Source organism: Papaver somniferum, unplaced genomic scaffold (assembly GCF_003573695.1).
Source record: "Papaver somniferum cultivar HN1 unplaced genomic scaffold, ASM357369v1 unplaced-scaffold_0, whole genome shotgun sequence".
Classification (NCBI taxonomy): Eukaryota; Viridiplantae; Streptophyta; class Magnoliopsida; order Ranunculales; family Papaveraceae; genus Papaver; species Papaver somniferum.
Window position 1 is genome coordinate 1824449 of NW_020618823.1, and position 19695 is coordinate 1844143.

The 19695-nt window shown below is 37.7% G+C and overlaps 4 protein-coding genes and 1 non-coding gene across 5 annotated transcripts; all 5 read left to right on the forward strand.

Moving 5' to 3' along the window:
* Nucleotides 1–359: 359 nt before the first annotated feature.
* Nucleotides 360–1543, forward strand: LOC113325809 (protein DOWNSTREAM OF FLC-like). Its single transcript, XM_026573679.1, has 2 exons — nucleotides 360–636; nucleotides 766–1543. Exons 1-2 carry the CDS (start codon nucleotides 471–473, stop codon nucleotides 1086–1088), a joined length of 489 nt encoding a protein of 162 aa, XP_026429464.1. The 5' UTR covers nucleotides 360–470; the 3' UTR covers nucleotides 1089–1543.
* Nucleotides 1544–4416: 2873 nt separating this feature from the next.
* Nucleotides 4417–5448, forward strand: LOC113325815 (protein DOWNSTREAM OF FLC-like). The gene is made up of 2 exons (XM_026573684.1): nucleotides 4417–4614; nucleotides 4744–5448. Exons 1-2 carry the CDS (start codon nucleotides 4455–4457, stop codon nucleotides 5064–5066), a joined length of 483 nt encoding a protein of 160 aa, XP_026429469.1. The 5' UTR covers nucleotides 4417–4454; the 3' UTR covers nucleotides 5067–5448.
* Nucleotides 5449–6101: 653 nt separating this feature from the next.
* Nucleotides 6102–6174, forward strand: TRNAA-AGC. Its single transcript has one exon. It is a non-coding gene; the product is annotated as a tRNA-Ala (tRNA).
* Nucleotides 6175–6589: 415 nt separating this feature from the next.
* LOC113325866 (pollen-specific protein C13-like) lies at nucleotides 6590–7208 on the forward strand. Its single transcript, XM_026573733.1, has 2 exons — nucleotides 6590–6749; nucleotides 6880–7208. Exons 1-2 carry the CDS (start codon nucleotides 6590–6592, stop codon nucleotides 7206–7208), a joined length of 489 nt encoding a protein of 162 aa, XP_026429518.1.
* Nucleotides 7209–16742: 9534 nt separating this feature from the next.
* Nucleotides 16743–18250, forward strand: LOC113325879 (anther-specific protein LAT52-like). The gene is made up of 2 exons (XM_026573745.1): nucleotides 16743–17062; nucleotides 17627–18250. Exons 1-2 carry the CDS (start codon nucleotides 16891–16893, stop codon nucleotides 17953–17955), a joined length of 501 nt encoding a protein of 166 aa, XP_026429530.1. The 5' UTR covers nucleotides 16743–16890; the 3' UTR covers nucleotides 17956–18250.
* Nucleotides 18251–19695: the final 1445 nt, after the last annotated feature.

Genomic DNA, 19695 nt, shown 5'->3' on the forward strand with positions numbered 1-19695 from the left:
AGTTCCTCATATCAGTGTTGTTAAAATACACTTCACATATCTACGTGTTTAGACTATCATAATCGGTTGAGTTAACAAAATTTTGATTCCTGTATTAGAAATATGCCTGCGTTAAAGTGTCTAGAGACCGGAGAAATAAGAGCAAAGCAAGATTGAGCTTCATGGAATCTCACGAGAGCAAATTAAATGTAGTCAACCCAATAAGACGCAGCTATGCCCGCCACACTACTCTCGGGGCATGTGATTTCTAATCACCGACATATCTCTCAATAAACCTCTGTACGCATTTATGACTCAATATCTCTTCATTGATCCTCTCCAATCCATATAGCTAAAGTCACTTCTATATAAAACCCGTAATCACTTTGCTTTCAAGTCTCAACAACAACAACATCAACATCAATCATCTTTCTTCCTTCGATCTCTTTATCAAGTATTCATTGCAGTTCTTCTGACTCCCACCCTGAGAAATGGCATCTCCAAAGGTTTTGATTTTGGTTGCACTTTGTGTCCTACCTGCTCTACTTGTTGAAGCAAGTCGTACCGTTCTCAAATATCCTTTCCACGCCAAAGGTCGTGTATACTGTGATACATGTCAGCTTGGTTGCGAACACGACCTTGTCACTTACATCAAAGGTAAAAATCCCTGACTACCGCTGCTGGTCAATGTTAAGTCAGAAACAAAAACAATATGTTGCAGTCAGTATAATGCTTTATCCAATGGGTTTTAATTTTGTTTTTCCTTTTTTGGTATGTGATGTCCAGGTGCTGTGGTGGAGGTCGTATGCAGAGATAGAGGAAACTATGAAACGAGATACACCAAACAAGCAGTTACAGGTGAAGGTGGATATTATCGTGTTGAAGTACTAACCGACCACCATGATGAGATCTGTACTATTGCTCTCGTCAGTAGTCCTGACTCTGGATGTAACAAAATCGTCAAAGGAATTCACGAAATGACCGTTGTTCTTACCAACGACAACGGTTTACCATCACATGAACGTAGCGTCAACAGCTTGGGGTTCGAGAAGAAAACTAAAATCGCTGGCTGCGACGCTCTTCAGAAGCACTACTTGTCTGATGTCTAGAGATGGAATCACATCTTACCAGTGCATGTTATTAGTATTGTTTTCTTTTGTCAGTTTTAATTCTCCATTAAGGATTTCGGTTGGGTATTTTAAATAATATCCACAAAATCCGAACGAAGAAATTCTTGGGGATGAACTTCCTCGAATGAATTTTGCTTTGTAGTGAGTAGTAGTATGTGTAGCAAATGCTGCTGGTGCTGGTTCTGTTGCAGTCATGTTGTTGTTGTTCGTCGTCTATGTTCATTAGGTTATTCAGTGGGAATAAAAAGATCAATAGGTTCACATTATACATGTGAGACCAATTAATCCAGTCATCATATGTTTTGGATTCTTGAAGATCTTTTACTTCTCATTTTTTACAGTAGAAAAAAAGTCACCTGTTGTGACTCATTCAGTATGTACTTGTTAAAGTTTTTACAGATTAAGAAGATAAGTGAAAAACAACGATTTTCATATTTGGATTTCAACATATATTGCTTGCACATTGTCTTTGTTATATTCTAAATTCTAATTGCGGATCGGTATCCAAATTTAGGAACTGCTCTATTATGTCTCTCACAATCTCTCCGTTTCAGTAGCAAATGAAACCTTGTTATCGGTTCAAGTAAATGTAGAGTCCAGAGTTATCAGTTGGTTTTTGAATCGTTGAGCATGAAGAACTAGCAGTGGTAGCTGCTTCATTTTTTTTCCATTTGATTTCTCATTGGTCCTATTTATGGAGGAAAAATATTTGCCGAAAAGGAAAAAATTCACTCCGGGAGCCGAAGAAAATCCAGAATGTTGTTACTAATTGTATTGCAATGAACCCGAAGGCCACAAAGACATAACATGAACTGAGACTGAAACTCCATTGACAAATTTATGGGTTTTGACCCTGCCTAACTTAGCTTCCGTACTCCATTGACTATTAAGATTTGAACGTGAATGTAAAGTCAACGTATCTCGCGTAAACTTTCGGTTGTTTATGGCTCGAAAACGGTATGGATTTCAGCTGATATCGTCAGGTTTTAGTTGTATCATTTTCCGAAATTTACACTACCATGGACCAGAATTAAGATACGCGTCTATTTCCGGCAATACATGCTTAGAATTTCACTTTTTAATTTGGTTGGCTATGAAACTTTTGTAGGAGAAATTTATTGCATTACAATTTTAGAGATATCTCAGCATTAAAGAGTCTAGAGACTGGAGAAATAAGAGCGAAGCAAGATTTTCAGCTTCATGGAACCTCACGAGAGCAAATTAAATGTAGTCACCCCAATAAGACGCAGCTTTGTTCGCCACAACACTCTCGGCATGTGATTTCTAATCACCGATGCTTCTCTTGATAAGATGATGATCCACTATCAAAACAGTAATAGGATTTAAACAACAACAAAATGACACCGTCTCTCTCCTCCATTCTCCAAAACCCTAGTTTCTTCATCCCTGTTAGTGATTAGGTCTCCAGTTCCATTCCCTTAGTTCTTCCATTCCCTTAGTTCCAATCCATTACATCTTTCTCTTATGGCTTCTGAACAACGTTTTATAACGATTGATCGGAAGTTTTTTAGATTTACCTGTAGTAAAACCATCCCATCTTCATCTATAACTCTTACAGAGTTTCATTCTCATGGTAGAATCTACGGATCCTTCACATGTAGTCTGGCTAATGATCTACAAAGATTACTTCATGAAGCTGCTATTAATGGGGATCTAGGAAAACAGGTTTGGAAACATGTAGACAATCAAAACTGGTTTACTGCTACCAAACAATGCAATGTCAACGGATACTATTTGCATATTCATCTTTCTAATCCAAATCCTAAAGCAAACTCTGTATCTTTTTTCATTCCATCTGGTCCGCGTTATGAGGGATGGTTTGCATTGTCTTCTGCTTTGGAATCCATTTTAGCTTTCTCTACTTCCATCTCAAAACCTAAACCATCACCACAAAACCCTAAACCCACACAGAACACAACCTTCATAAATCCAAATATAACTTATGCCCAATCTCTTTTTACACAAAACAGAACCAAATCCTTTAATCCTCCCAGTTTGTCTCCATCACCATTTCTCTGTGACAGATTAACTTTGGTATAAGATAATAAAAGATAAGTATGGTGCTGATTTCTCTTTTGGTTACCGGGGAAAGTTTCACAATCTTACGGGGTTTCTTGTTGGCGTGTGATTGCTGACGCTGCGAGGTTAGTAGGAGAAAATTCTACCTTATTTTTGCATTCAGGGAGACAAATTTCTTTTTGGAATGATGTCTGGTGTGGGCTGCTTCCATTAGCTACTGTCTCCCCTAATCTTTACAAGCTTTGTCGAAATAGAAATGCAAAAGTTGCTGAAATGAGATCTGGTGACGGTAGCTGGCAGTTCGACTTCAAACGTGTACTTTCTGGTGTTGAGGTTGATGAATACGCCTTACTACTTACGATCGTTGGTGATTCCCCGCCTATCCTTGATGGATTAACGGACACCAGGAGGTGGACCTTGCATTCTTCGGGTGTCTTTTCTATTAAAACCCTATACTTGAAACTGGTTGAGTCTGCGGGTGTCGACAATTTCCCACTTTTGTTCGTTTGGAAAACGTCGATCCCTCCTAAGGTAAATATATTCGTCTGGAGTTTGGTTCATGGGAAATTAAACACGAAGGATATGCTCTTACGCAAAGGAATGGCAGTAGATAACTTCTGTGCGCTTTGTGGTTGCAATGATGAGACACAAGATCACCTTTTTCTTCATTGCAGGGTTGCCTTCAGGGTGTGGTCACTATTACTCCCAAGTTCGTGTTGCACTTGGGTCACGCCAAGGAATATTAAGTCGCTGGCTAATTGTTGGTATCACCCGAATTTCACTTCCAATGGAAATTACATCTGGAGCTTAATCCCAGCAGCTATATTCTGGTGTTTATGGACTGAACGAAACAACCGCATATTCAATGTCAATCACGTTTACAAGACAGATGATGACCTAGGTACTGAGGCTAAAACCTTAATTCTCCTTTGGTCTTCTGCAGCAGGGAAAAGAGTTCATGTGAACTTCTCAAGTTCAGTGACGACGGATTGGGAAAATTTATTCTTATAACTTATCTTGTTCAGTGCCTAGTCTGTTACTCCTTTTCTTTTAGTCTATTTGGGTAGACTTTTGTACATTCTTCATTTCTAATATATTTTCTCTTTTCCGATCAAAAAATTTCTAATCACCGACACATCTCTCAATAAACCTCTGTGGCTCTGTATGCATTAATGACTCAAATCTCTTCACTGATCCATAGCTAAACTCCTTTCTATATAAAACTCCCAATCACTTCGCTTTCAATCAACAACAACATCAATCATCTTTCTTACTTGGAGCTCTTTAGTAAATATTCATTGAACAATGGCATCTCCAAAGATCTTGATTTTGTTGGCACTTTGTGTCCTACCTGCTCTACTTGTTGAAGCTCGTCCTCTCGTTTTTCCTTATCACGTCCATGGTCGTGTATACTGTGAAACCTGTCATCTTGGTTGTGAACACAAGCTTGTCACTTACATCGAAGGTAAATATATATCCCTAACTATAGCGCTGCTTGTCAGTATTAGTCATAAACAGTTACAATTGTAAGTCTCAGTGACTCAGTGAGTCCATAGTGTTTTTGGTTTATTAGTTTTTGGTATGTGATGTCCAGGTGCTGTGGTGAAGATTGTATGCAAAGATGATGAAGACTATAACATAAATTACAGCAGAGCCGGAGTTACAGGCCCAGACGGAAGATATAAAATTGAAGTAAGAGAAGACCACAAAGATGACTACTGTTTTGCTGTTCTCGTCAGCAGTCCTCAGTCCGATTGTAACACAATCGTCGACGGACTTCACCAAGTGACTGCTGTTCTTACCAACGACAACGGTTTACCATCACATGAACGTAACGTCAACAGCTTGGGGTTCAGAAAGGATACCAAAGTCGCTGGCTGCTCTGGTCTTGTTCAGCTCTTCAACTCAGATGTCTAGAGATCGAACCACACGTTACCAGTGCATGTTATTAATAGTAGTATTATTTTCTCTTGTCAATTTTAGTTCTCCATTAAGGATTTTGGTTGGGTATTAATTTTCAGTTGATGATTAATTAATAGCCAGAAAATCCGAACGAAGAAATTCTTGGGGATGAACTTCCTCGAATGAATTTTGCTTTGTAGTAAGTAATGTCGTGGTGTTGTTGTGGTGGCCGTTTACGTTTATTAGGTTATTCGATGGGAATAAAAAGATCAATAGGTTCACATTATACATGTGAGACCAATTAATCCAGTCATACGGATTCTTAAAGATCTTTGGTTTTTCATTTTTTACAGTAGGAAAAAAAGGTCACCTGTTGTGGCTCATTCAATATGTACTTTGTTCAGCTTTTACAGATTAAGAAATTAAGAGAAAAACTCAACGATTTTCATGTTGTGATTTAACATACAGTATTTTGCTTGCACATTGTCTTTGTTATACTCTAATTGCAGATCGGCATCCAAATTTAGGAACTGCTATATTCTGTCTCTCTCAATCTCTCCGTTTCAATCACAAATGCAACCTTGTTATGCTTAAGAAAATTGGAAAAATGGCACCCTATTTTATTTTTTTTGATCGGTCAATAGGAAAAATTCATTGAAAAATGGCACCCTATTAAAAATGGGTTTTTGATCTGTCACATTATTATCGGCCAAGTAAATCTGAAGTCCAGAGTTATCAGTTGGGATTTTGAATCGTTGAGCATGAAGAACTAGCAGTGGTAGCTGCTTCATTGTTTTTTTCTTCCATTTGATTCCTCATTGGTCCTATTTATGGAGGAAAAAAAAAAGATGATTCTCAAAGGAAACACTTGAGTAGAACAAAATTCACTTTGGGAGCCGAAGAAAATTCAGAATGTTGTTGTATTGCAATGAGAAGGCCACAAAGACATAACATGAAATGAGACTGAAACTCCATTGACAAATTTATAGGTTTTGACCTATACATGTAAATTTCATTTAACTAAAATAATTTCAAAGGTACTCACATCAAGGGGATGTAGCTCAGATGGTAGAGCGCTCGCTTAGCATGCGAGAGGTATGGGGATCGATGCCCCACTTCTCCATTCCTATTTTGTTCATTTTTTATGCTGGTATTTTTTGATAAAAAATTAAAATGCAACCCAAAACCAAACCATTAATAATTTCTCACCCTGTAACATTTTATGTGTACGAATGGTCCATCAGTTGTTGTCGGGCTTTTGAGTTTTGATGCAACTTTTCGCGCCATACTAGACTCGATCTCGATCTTGACATGCATGTGTCATGTGAATACTGATCACCGACATCTCTTCTCCAAATCTCGATCAGTAAAGTAGTACATTTATTAACTCAAAACCTCTTCTTCTTAAACTAAATTCACATCTTTATAAAACCCCACATCACTTCACTTTCAAGTCACCATCATCATCAGCAACAAACAAAAAGAATAATTTCTTTGTCTATTCTTGAAGGCAAATTTTCACTCTCAAACAAACAAGAATGACATCTTCAAGAGTTTTGATTTTGTTGGCACTTTGTGTCCTTCCTGCTCTACTTGTTGAGGCTGTTCCACTCAAGGAACCTTACCAAGTCACCGGTCGTGTATACTGTGACACATGCCATCTCGGTTGCGAACACAAGCTTGTCACTTACATCGCAGGTACATACAATATATCTATTATAACATGCATGCAACTATATTCAACTATGCTAGTCGGTCTCGGAAGTATACCTCAATGGCTTACTAACTAGCTAGGTTTTTTCTTTTTTGGGTTTTTTGGTTTATGCAGGTGCTAAAGTGAAAATTGAATGCAAAGATGATAAAAATTTCCGCATCAACTACAAGCGAGAGGGAGTTACAGACAAAGACGGGAGATTTACCATTGAAGTAAGAGAAGACCATCAAGAGGATTTCTGTTTTGCAGTCCTCGTGAGCAGTCCTCAGACTAACTGTAAGAAAATCGTTCCAGGACTTGACAAAGTGACTGCCATCGTTACCAACAACAACGGGTTACAAGAAACATCACCTAAACGTAACGTTAACAGCTTAGGGTTCAAAAAGGATAGCAAAGTCGCTGGCTGTGCCGGTCTTGTTCTGCAGTACAACTCTGATGTCTAGAGGTCGCATCACCTAGGTATACCCATTTTATTAGTATGCTTTTTATTGGTAGTCTCCGGACGAAGAAATTCTTGTGGATGAACATCCTCGAACGAGTTTGGCTTTGTAGTTAGTAAAGTTGTACTACGGCAGATCATGTTCTTGTTTTTGTTTTTGTCAATATTTACTAGATTGTGTAATGGGAATAACAAGATCAAGAGGCTCACATTATGTGTGACAAAATCCTGCAGCGCCGCAGTGGCACCGGATTCTTGAAGATCTTATTTCATATACTATGATTTTTTTATCTATAATTAGCTGGGAAAAGTCACCTGTTGTGACTCATTCATATTTGTGTTTAAGTTTTACTAATTATCAAGGGAAAACAACTATTATTATGTTGCTTTTCAATCTAAATTTCTGGTGTACTATTTTTGTTCTACTGCAATTTGATTCATTGACATTCTCGGAAATGTGGTCCAGGTACGTTATACCCGATTAGCATATTGTACGTAGCAACTAGCAAGTGGTTTTCAGCTTTCCAGTATGTGGAGCTTCGTAGTAGAGACTACTAGTCTATATGATTTCCGCATTAGTTATTATCAATGAAGTAAACCACCATCACTTGCCTGGCACAAATGAGTTGAATTTTTTTTTGGAAGTGAACGTTCATCAAACATATAATGTTGACTGGGAAAATCAGGCGCACGCTCAAAAAAAATAATATTCACATTGTTAGGGCCACAACTAATTTTAGGTACCGTGACACTCATAATTATATGAAATTATTAAAAATGTCTGCATGACAGATTATGCATCCGCATGATGGGTTATGCATCAGGGGTATAATTGGCAACGCAACTTGGATATAACATATCTAAAAATCCGCGCCTTGTAATTTTAAAAATTTTATATCGTTGGAATTCTTTTTAAGAGAGCGACGCCAACGAGTACAAACAAGAATATCAATTTTTTGTTTTTCACGAAAAAATCCGAGGTGATCATCATTTTAGGCAAAATTTTCGAAAACTTGATACATAACTACTATGCAGCCACCAAAAAAAAATGCATAACACATTCTGCAGACGCATAACGAATTATACAACCATTTTCTCCACTGCATAACAAATTATGCATTTGGATAACAAAGTTATGCATTTATAACAAGTTGTGTAACCATTGTTTTGGTTGATTTTAGTGCGTACATAAAAAAATTATGCATAATGCAGTATGCATCCATATTTACGGATGCATATCAGGTTATGCATCTATTTGCTCGATGCATAAAAGATTGTGCAACAATTTTCTCGATGCATAATGCATTATGCAGTCATATTTTCGGATGCATAACAGGTTATGCATCCATTTTCACGACTGCATAACATGTTATGTAGATATTATTGTAGGTGCATGACAAATTATGCAACCTTATTTTTTGTTGGTTTCAATACTAAGAAAAAAGAAGCTGCATAACGTGTTATGCAACCGTTTTCTGGACTGCATAACAAGTTATGCAAAAAAAAAAAAACTGCAGAACGTTTTATGCAACCAATTTCAAGAATGCATAACAAGTTATGCAACAAATTTTGTAGATGCATAACCTGTTATGCATCACTATTCACACCTCCATTTTCTTTTAAATGCACGTCACACGCACACCAAACCCATTTACACTTCCATCTCCTTTGCCTTCTTTTAAATGTCAAAGGTAATACAAGTAGAGGTACAAAACCCATCATCCCACTAGATATTACATCATTCCTAGCTATTTTAACTAAAAAGAAAAAAGAAATCAGTGAAATTTTTAGGGGTTGATAACTACTGAGTTGAAGAGACGAGAGAGTACTGATGATGATGATGGTGAAAGCAAGGGAAGTCGTGGTGGGTAATGGGGGTAGAGTATTGTGGTGGGCATAATGCATGGTTTGTGAGGTTCAAGTTCCAGTCTCTGAAATGCTCTCTAACACGGGCCTCCACTGATGATGCAGTGGTTTGATTCCCCCACTCCAACTCTGCTACTACTGTCATTGTTACTAATGTTACTTCCTCCATGCACAACCTCTTGTTCCTGCAAAAAACCCAGAAAGAAATGAACCATCTCATCATTATTTATGTAAGTGAAAATCCAGCTAAAAGGAATCAATGTTTCTATAATAATCAATGTTAAGGGTATCAGTTAAAAGGATGTGGTGCTCCAAAATTGGCTGGATTATCATGAGAACTGTAGCTTCCTTCAATCAGCAACATGAGATTTTCATTTTGTTTGTTATGTTACTTATGTATCATGCCTGGTTAGAAATTGTCATTTTAATTCCTTTTTGCTGAGTGATCAATCAATTACAGACTGAAGCAGTCATGCACTACTGCACACCAAACCCATTTCATTCTTAACTTCCCTGACTTCTATCGCGAATAACAACAACCATTTATTCTTTAACATCGTTACCATCAGTGACAACAGTCACACCTCCTCCATTGGTTCTGGTCACTGTATCAATGGCAGAAACACCTCTAGCTGCCATCATCTCTGATGTCTCATCCGAGCACCATCAGGATCATTACCACTTCCACAGCTTCCTCCATTCTCTGAGATTAACTGCAAACCATCTAAACACCATCGAAATAACATCACCGGTCATCACCATCTCCCTGAATCACCGACAACAGCAGCGACTCAGTTATAGCTCATCATCACGATAACCACAGCTTCAACTCCTCACTGTCACTGGCAGCTGCAACCATCAATCACCATTATCACTGTTTTGCTTAAAGTACGGTCTATTAGATACATACTCAATTAAATCCGATTGAAGAATCGATAGTGAAATTGACAATGAATTACGTTCTGATTTTTCAAAAACAACAAATCCTAAATACCTTCCTTACCCAAAAAACCCAATTATTAAACAGGATTTTTGGTGATTTAACGACACCTACAGATTTAAGAGTGAATTCATTTGCCGAAAGGGTCTTCAATTCAGTCAAATCCTACCTCAAACCTTCCCAAATCAGCATTAAGACCTTCTCTGGTTTCATCAGTTTCTCCAAATCGATCTCCCATCTATTAATTCCTCTTTTTGCCTCTCGCTTTACGAAGAAATGAAAAAAATCTACGAAAAACAAAATTTTAGAAAATATGGGTGTGGGAGAAATTTTCACCGAGAAAATGGATGCGAGAGGAAACTTTTCTGACGGTGGGTTTGACAGTGGAAAAAATCTAAAAAATTGGTGTGGTGGTAGTTCTCACATGTTGATTTATATAGGTTAGCAGACCAAACAGGGCCAATATGTGAAAACAAAAAACCAAATGGACCCAATAAACTGGCAATGACACCAAGGAACCCGCTGGCCCTTGCATTCATCCTATCTTCTACAAATTAATCACTGCTTTTACAATGCATTGATGTCTAAGGAAAGTCAACAAGATATTATTAGTGCGGTATATGAATTGATTGAATGGTATGCTTATAGCCTGTTTGGATGTCATTCCTCAAGAATTCTAAAAGTTATGGGTTTATTGTCTCACAACAGTGTAGACAGAGTTTTATTTCATCTGCTATTTATACATGTTACATAAGAGGTGTGCAAAAACTTGTACGAGTTTACAGGTAAGACTAAAACATAAGACTAGGAAGTTTACATGACTAAGTTATAGCACAAGACTAGGACTTTACAACAAATTACAACTGATATCCAGGAACAAACTTGGACTTGGCTTGATGTGGACTTGAATGTAGCTTCATGTGCTGATGTTGTGTGTTGAAGCTGCACACTCCAAGTATTACGTCTAAACCCCCCCTTAAGTTGGAGTCGGAGGAGAATCTGGACGAAGACCCAACTTGCTAGCTAGTCGTCTAAAATGATCCACTCCCAGTGATTTTGTGAATAAATCAGCTAGTTGCAATGCAGATGGCAAATAAGTAGGCTTGATGAGACCATATAGCAGTTTTTCACGTGCAAAAATAACGGTCAATTTCAATATGTTTAGTTCTTTCGTGAAAAACTGGATTTTCAGAAATATGAATAGCAGCTTGATTATCACAATAAATTGGAATAGGTTTTGGGATAGAGATGCGAAGGTCACTAAATAAATAATGTAACCATCGTGGTTCAGAAGTAAGCCTTGCAAGAGCTCGATATTCAGCCTCAGCGGAAGAAAGAGAAACTGTCGTCTGTTTCTTAGATTTCCAAGAAATAGGACTATCACCTAGCACGGTGAAATAACCGGTCATTGATCGTCGAGTTGTTGGGAAGCCAGCCCAATCAGAGTCAGTATAGCCGGATAGAGACAAAGAACTTGAAGCAGAGAGAAAAATTCCATGACTAACGGAACCTTTAAGGTAACGGACTACACGATGTGCAACATCCAAGTGATCAGAACATGGTTGTTGCATAAATTGACTTAAATAGTTAACCGAACAAGTGATGTCAGGACGAGTCACTTGGAGATAAAGAAGTCGACCAATGAGTCGACGATAAACACTAGGATCAGGTAGAGGCTTACCAGAAGAGGGAAGAAGTTTAAGATGTTGTTTCATCGGAGATGGACAAGTCTACCTAATATATTTGCCCTGACAAAGAAAAATACCTTTGGGAGAGTGAGATACCTCAATGCCCAAGAAATATTGTAAACGACCAAGATTCTTTAAAGAAAATTGAGATTCAAGTTTATGTCTGAGGTCCTGAATAGCAGAATCACTATTTCCTGTGATAACAATATCGTCAACATAAACTAAAACATAAATAGAAACTGCACCAGAATGAAAAGTAAAGAGAATAGTCAGCCCGAGATTGAGTGAAGCCAGCATTAAGAAGAGCTGCAGAAAACTTAGCAAACCATTGGCGAGAAGCTTGCTTTAATTCATATAAAGACTTATTGAGTTTGTAAACACGATTATCCCCTTTTTTCTGGAATACTGGAGGAATTTTCATGTAAATATCTTCAATGAGATCACCTTATAGGAAGGCGTTATTAACATCAAGTTGATGAAGAGACCAATTATTAATGGCAGCAATAGATAATAGAACACGAACAGTAACTAGTTTAGCAACAGGAGAAAAAGTATCGTGATAATCAATACCTTCTTGTTAGGTGTACCCTTTGGCAACAAGACGTGCTTTATAGCGTTCAATTGTATCATCAGGATGATATTTGATTTTAAATACCCATTTGCAGACAACGGCAAATTTGCCAGGTGGAAGAGTAGTGATAGTGAAAGTATCATTATCGAGAAGAGAAGTATGCTCCTTTACTATGGCATCACGCCATTTTGGATTTTTCATAGCCTCCGTAAAAGTGTGTGTTTCGTCATTGGAAATAACAGACGAAAGAAATGCACGATGTTGCGGAGTGAAATGATCAAAAGAAATATAATTTGTGATGGGATATGCAGACTGAGTTGTGCATTTTTGAACTGAACATATGTAATCCTTTAGATGGTTAGGACGATGATGTTCTCTAGTCGACCTACACAATGGAACTGGAGATGTATCCACTGTAGGTATTAATGAAGAGTCGGTACTAGAAGTACCAGGATATGTATGAGAATGAGCGTCAATACTGGAAGATAATAAGTCATTAGCATCTGACGAATGAAACAAAGGTGAAGAAGTACTTACGTGTGAAGGAGATTCCAGAAGCGGAATATGTTCCATACTAGGATTCGACAGTGGATGAGCTGCTGGAAACTGTGAAAAGGAAGGAGTAATATCATCAAAAAAATACTCTTCTTGAGCTGCAGGTTTCAAAAAATCAGTAGTAGAAACTTTGGCATTTTTAAAATGAAAGATATGTTCATGAAAGGTAACATCACGAGAAACGTATGTAGATTTGGTGTCAAGATCTAATACAATAAAACCTTTATGATTATATGGATATCCAAGGAATACACCTGGTTTGGCCCGAGCATCAAATTTATGCAGAATTTTAGTGTTCCTAGCATAACATAAACAACCAAAAACACGAAGATTACGATAATTAGGTGGTTTACCTAAGAGAACTTCATGAGGGGATTGTTTTGAGAGAACTGGAGTGGGCATCTTGTTGATAAGATAAGCTGCTGTTAGAACACATTCACCCCAGTAGGTGATTGGCAGATTTGCCTAAAATCGAAGTGCTCTAGCAACAGTCAGCAAATGTCGATGTTTGCGTTCGACGATACCGTTTTACTGTGTAGTATGGACACAATTTCTCTGATGGTGAATTCCATTATCATGCATCCAAGTCCGGAATTCCTTGGATAAAATTCAGATCCATTATCGGATTGTAAACGCTGTAGAACTAGTAAAAAAGGTAAAACATTACCAGTTGAGATAGTATTTAGTTTATGAGAATACTGAGGAATAACATGACGAGAAAAGAATTTGATAAACTTGCAAGTTTCTCCCTTGGTACGCATAAGATATACCCAAGTGCATCTAGAGAAATCATCAACAATAGTGAGAAAGTATTTTGCACCAGTAGTAGATGTGGTGAAAAAGGGACCCCATATGTCACAATGTATAAGTTCAAAACATCGAGTAGAAGAAATACTATTTTTATTAAATGATAGACGAGTCTGCTTTTCCATAGGGCATACATCGCAGGTACTGGAAAAAGAAGACTGAATATAATCCTGCGAGTTACATAGAAATTTGAAACGTTCTAAACTAGGGTGTCCTAGACGACAATGTCAAATGTTGAAGGACGTCTCATTATTAAGGAAAACTTTGGGCGGTGCTGCTGGAGATGCAGAGACTCGGAGCTGATAAAGACCCCCACTTAAATCACCCTGACCAATCACTTTGTTCGTGAGCAGGTTCTGAAAAGCAAAAGAATTGTGTGTAAGAATGACAACACAATTTAAAGAGCGTGTCAACTGACTGACAGAAGATTAAATTTAAAGTTGGGTATATGATGAACATTCGACAACTTCAAAGTTGGTGAGAAGACAACTGCACCAATATGTTTTACTGTAGAGAGAGTGACATCAGGCAATTGCATCTGAATAAGAGTATTAACAGGAGTATATGATGTAAAATATGATAATGAATTGCATATGTGGTGAGTAGCACCACTGTCAACAAACCATGGTTCATAAAAGAAAGTATTAAAAATCTTACCAGCAAAATTCACGCGAGGTTCAACCGGTGCATCTTCTCCTGGAGGATTGATGAGGGAAAGTAAGCGACTGTATTGTTCAGCTGAGAATGTTGGAATGGCAGCAAGTTGCATAAGTTGATGTTCCGAAGTTGCAGTAGTGTTGGCAGCAGTAGGTGTTGTTGTAGAGGATGATGGAAAAACATGCAGGCGGTAGCACCGATCACGGATATGGCAATGGAGATTGCAGTAATCGCAATGTGGGTGAGGACGTTTGTGATGAGTTGGTGGTGATGCACGAGAAGACTGAGACTGATGTCTGTTGGTGTTGAGAGTAGCAGCTTCAATGGCAGGAAGAGGACTGGAGGTGATGTGTTGTTCTTCTTCTTCCTGCTGCACCATGTTGAAGATGCGCAGAGCAGTGGGAAAAGGATCCATCAAGAGGATATGACTTCGGAGATTAGAAAAGCGATCATGTAAGCCCTGGAGACACTCCGTGGCTCTGTCACGCTCAAGTCGTTCAAGAAGAGACTTTACAGCGCCACAAATACAGACTTCGGCGACAACCACAAGAGAATCATATTGATCCCACAAAGTTTTTATTTTCGTGTAATACAGAGAAACATACATTGATTCTTGCCAAATAGCAGCTATAGCAGATTTGAGGCGAAATAATATAGGTGCATTAGATATGCAGAATCTCACCTGGAGATCTTTCCATATCGCATGGGAAGAAGGGGCATATCAGCATCTAGCCCTGATGTCTGGTTGGCAGGAATTGAGGAGCCAGCTGCCAACGAGATCGTCGCAACGCTTCCAACACTGATACTGCAATTCATCTTTTGGAGGAGGGAGAGAACCGTCCACAAACCCAAGCTTTCCTTTGGCATTTAGGGATTTAGTAATCCCTCGAACCCAGGAGCCATAATTATCTCCCTGCAATAGAGGAGAAAAGAGAACTGTGGCCGGATTATCACTGGGATGGATAACCTAGGGATCTAGTGAACGAAAATTTCCTGAAGATTGATTGGATTGATTTTCTACGTTGATGTGATTAGGGCTGGGAGGAGGAGATTGATCAACATGTTCCACCATTGTGAGAAATCAGAGTTTTGAATAAGCGGAAGAGATTGAAATAGGTCCTAGGATGGATCAAGATGATACCATCAAGAATTCTAAGTTATGGGTTTATTGTCTCACAACAGTGTAGACAGAGTTTTATTTCATCTGCTATTTATACATGTTACATAAGAGGTATGCAACAACTTGTACGAGTTTACAGATAAGACTACAACATAAGACTAGGAAGTCTACATGACTAAGTTATAGCACAAAACTAGGACTTTACAACAAACTACAACTGATATACAGGAACAAACTTGGACTTGGCTTGATGTGGACTTGAATGTAGTTTCATGTACTGATGTTGTGTGTTGTAGCCGCACACACTCCAAGTATCACGTCTAATAATTCCATAAAACCATTCACTATTAAGCCTGGAAGTAGAAAAGTCAAAAATTAGTTTTGAATACATACTTTCAGAATGACTTCTAAAAATAAAAGAAATTAACTTTCTCGAAAATAAGAAATATTTTACTTCTAACTTTTACTTCCCGAAAAAGAGAGACACTTCTATACATGATATCCAAACATATTATTAGGACATCAGATTCCGGTGTTTGATCACTAATATTAATGACACATGCCTTTCCCCTTTGCGCGCAAACTTTACATGTACGTGTTTGTTTTTTGTGTGAATTTTCATGGCGTCAGACCGAGAGGAGAAATAATGTCCAATGAGCTAACGGTCTCTTTTATGTGCTGCTTTCTTAATCTTTTCCTTTTTCCTTTTAAAAACATTTCATTTCACTGTAGGTGGGTGCTTTATTTCAAAATATTCCTCCTCTTAAAATTTAAATTATTGTGGGCTGACCATTTGGTTAGTTGATTACAGTCGGTGTCTTGGTAGAACGGATCAAAAAACTTTAAATACTGGAAAGTCGGTGAGCTTAACTCAGCGGTTGATTATTTTATGATCTAAATGACAAATTAATCTAGAATCAAAATAAAGTGTCAGTATTTCAATTTATTGATCAAAAACATTTTACTAATGTCTCGAATATGTTACGTGTTTGCTTGGTTATATGAAAATAAAAAATCGGGCAAAAACAACTGGATGAAAATCAGTGAATCGTATAGAATATATGTATGTCATGAACGTCAAAAATGATAAACAGGTCAAGCCGGGCGGTTTTCTTTGCCTAGTTAATTGGGCGGAGGTTTAAAATTAAACCAATTTTAATATTGTTTCCGTTTAAATTGAATTTATTTTTAAAAAAACAGGAGTATGATTTTGGGACTGAGAATTGACTGATTACAGATGGATATTGTAGTGTGCGGTATTAACCGCACCGTATTCACCCGGCAATGACGCGTTTTAATATCCCCATCCATCCACCATCCCATGTGAATCTCAATCATTCATCCATTTTTTCCACTTTCCTTTGTCTCTCCTCCTTTTTAAATATAAAACCCTCACTCACTCTTCCTTTATTCTCACATTTCAATTCACAGTCTCTCCAACAAATCTTCATCAAATTCATCTTCTTCTTCCGCTTCTCAAAAATGGCTGTTAGTAGAGTTTTGATTGTATTGGCACTCTGTGTCCTGTTACCTGCACTGATTGCCGGTGAATATGCTCCAGTGGAGGAGAAACAACATTATGAAGTCTATGGTCATGTTTTCTGTGATACTTGTCAGCTTGGTTGTGAACATCCACTTTCCACCCCCGTTGCAGGTACTATAATACTAACTGGTGAAATCAATTATCGTTTTTTTTTATTTTTTGATTTTCAAACTCATTTGTAGAATATATATTCTTAGATCTGCTTTGAGTTAACCCTAAATATTTGAACTAGTATGTCCTGTAATTTGGAATATATTGGATGGGTTGGATCTATGGATTTTTTATGTGGTTTTAGTTTAATTAGTGTCAATAGATCTGGTCATGTGTTTGGATTCATGAATTTTTCATTTTCTCAGGCAAAATTGGATCTACTTAGTGTGACTTTGGATAACATTTTTTAATGCCTTGGATTGGACACTTTGAACTTTGATTGCTTGGATGATATGATTTGAGTATTTTTGTTCAATTGAAACTCCGACAGTGGAGTAAGGTGTTTATAATGTTGGGAATCTCATCATAGTAGTTGCCGGTGATAATCCCAGAGAGAATGTTGATAGATTGTAATTAAATTGAAAGTTCTGTGGAATGTGGCATGTTATTGGTTAGCCTGACATTTAGATCCAGCGATGTTGGTTCACCAAATTAACCATTTGTTGCTGTTTCTGTGAATTGTAGATGCTGAGGTCAAGATTGAATGCAGAGACAGGAAAGTTGAGTCCCTGCCAGTGGTCTTCACTCGTTATGGGAAGACAGACAAGAAAGGAAACTACATGATAAAGGTCTTGGAACAACACAAGAACCAGAAGTGTGAAGCAGTACTTGTTAAGAGTCCTCTTGCAAGTTGCAAGGAAATCGTCGAAGGACTTGATAGAGCAACAGTCATTCTTAATGAGCAGAATGGTATTGCTTCATACAAGCGTATGGCTAACAGCTTGGGATTCAGGAGGGAGTCTACCATCGATGGGTGTGGTAAGCTTTATGAACTATACAATTACGAAGATTAGAAATATCGCATGAACTAAGTTTTCTTACAAAGTTATTAGTAGAGCATTTTTCTGGTTCAAGAAAAATTATGTCTATCTATTGTGTTTGGTTTATCGAATTCATTTATAATAAGAAGACTTTATATATAGAAATTTGTATGCTGAAAAGAGTCACCTGTTGTGACTGCTAATCAATTTGTTTGTGAAGATTTCAGACATCAATTTGTTGTTACATCTTGAAACCTATTATCAATTGTATTTTGCTCTTGTTCTGCATTCTTATTCAACCTAGAATGGTTCTTTTTTTGCGCTCCAATTTTTTTCTGTGTTGAAATTCTTGTTGTACATTCTAGTTACACCTGACTCAGGCACCACTGCAAGGATTGTCAATTCTTGGGTTGAACCAGGTCTTGGCTGCCGGTGCCAAGGGCTAGGAAGTAAGCACCATAATCATAACCCAAAGAACAACAGATAAATTTTGGTACACAAACTAGCTAAGAAAAGTGTCCATTGATAGGCGCAACTTCTGCAGCCTTCTGTTGAGATTTGAGAAGAACTTCTCCAGAGACACAATGTGTAAATTTTTGGGTGTGTTCTCAAAATTTCAACAGATTGTCTTTTCACTATAAAAGAATCAAAACTAACAGCAAAAAGAAGTGGAAAAAAGAAAAAATATCTTTCACAAAATTCATAACTACTGACCAGCTTGTTTTATCTTTTACTGGTCCGGCCTGGTTCCTTGATTGTGTCTAATTTTCTTCTTTCCTCGCAATCACAAAGCAAAATTCAGGTCGATTACCATCCCCATTGCCATGATTATGATTCTCTTCAATTTTGAAAGACCAAACTATAACAACGTCCTCTGCTTTAAATCCATTAGTTTGGACAAGCTGATTCCATGAACTTTTTCCGGTCAGCACATAAATTTTATTACCACATCCTGATGTCCAAATCCTCAAGTCTATCTCATCATGCCAATCACCCTTTGGGTCCAAAACTCTCACATTCCGAGGCTTGTATTCAATTTCCTTGTCATACTTGGTATTAGCATCTATCCAACAGTGCATATCTTTAAAAGCAATTTTCTTAGTTGGGAACAATAACCGCCCTTGCTTCGAATTTAGATCAGTAGCAGGCAATGTCTTTTCCATTACGAAGCATGGTACCGCTTCTGCACCATAACATTGTTTGATTATGCCTTGTAAGTGCACTGGAACTTCTGGTACTAATTCTGGTGGTAGTGGTTTACTAATCCTGCCATTGCTATGGTTGCGTTTCTTACTGGTCTTGCTGCTCTCTGGTTTTTTCCGTTTCTTATTGGTTTTCTTTCTATCGCCGCTCTCTAGTTTCTCTACGTTATTGGTGGATGTATTGGCAAAAATAGTCGCCTCGATGGTGGTGGTAATTCTGAGTGTTGTATCAACATCATTGCCACCAACACTATCATCATTAAGCATATCGTCATTGTTGTGATTACCGTTAACACGAGAAACAACAGTATCAACAACATAAGTAGTACTGCTACTGCCTATAACAGAACTATGGGAATTAATACTACTTTTACCTCCATTCCTCTTCCCCAGCAGGTTTTTTCTTCTAATGCTTACCATTGTTTATGAAATTTCAAAACACAAAAAGAAACACTGCAAGAAAATCTTAAAGATTGATAGAAACTAGTTACCTGAAACCGCAATACCCAAAGTTAAACGATGCTGTGATTACCACATACCTAAAACCTTCTCTCCATGCATCTGTAGACCA

Coding starts and splice junctions, on each gene's coding strand:
- LOC113325809 (XM_026573679.1), top strand. CDS start 471: ATGGCATCTCCAAAGGTTTTGATTTTGGTTGCACTTTGTGTCCTACCT. Junction 637..765: donor CCTTGTCACTTACATCAAAG/GTAAAAATCCCT, acceptor TGTGATGTCCAG/GTGCTGTGGTGGAGGTCGTA.
- LOC113325815 (XM_026573684.1), top strand. CDS start 4,455: ATGGCATCTCCAAAGATCTTGATTTTGTTGGCACTTTGTGTCCTACCT. Junction 4,615..4,743: donor GCTTGTCACTTACATCGAAG/GTAAATATATAT, acceptor TGTGATGTCCAG/GTGCTGTGGTGAAGATTGTA.
- LOC113325866 (XM_026573733.1), top strand. CDS start 6,590: ATGACATCTTCAAGAGTTTTGATTTTGTTGGCACTTTGTGTCCTTCCT. Junction 6,750..6,879: donor GCTTGTCACTTACATCGCAG/GTACATACAATA, acceptor TGGTTTATGCAG/GTGCTAAAGTGAAAATTGAA.
- LOC113325879 (XM_026573745.1), top strand. CDS start 16,891: ATGGCTGTTAGTAGAGTTTTGATTGTATTGGCACTCTGTGTCCTGTTA. Junction 17,063..17,626: donor ACTTTCCACCCCCGTTGCAG/GTACTATAATAC, acceptor TGTGAATTGTAG/ATGCTGAGGTCAAGATTGAA.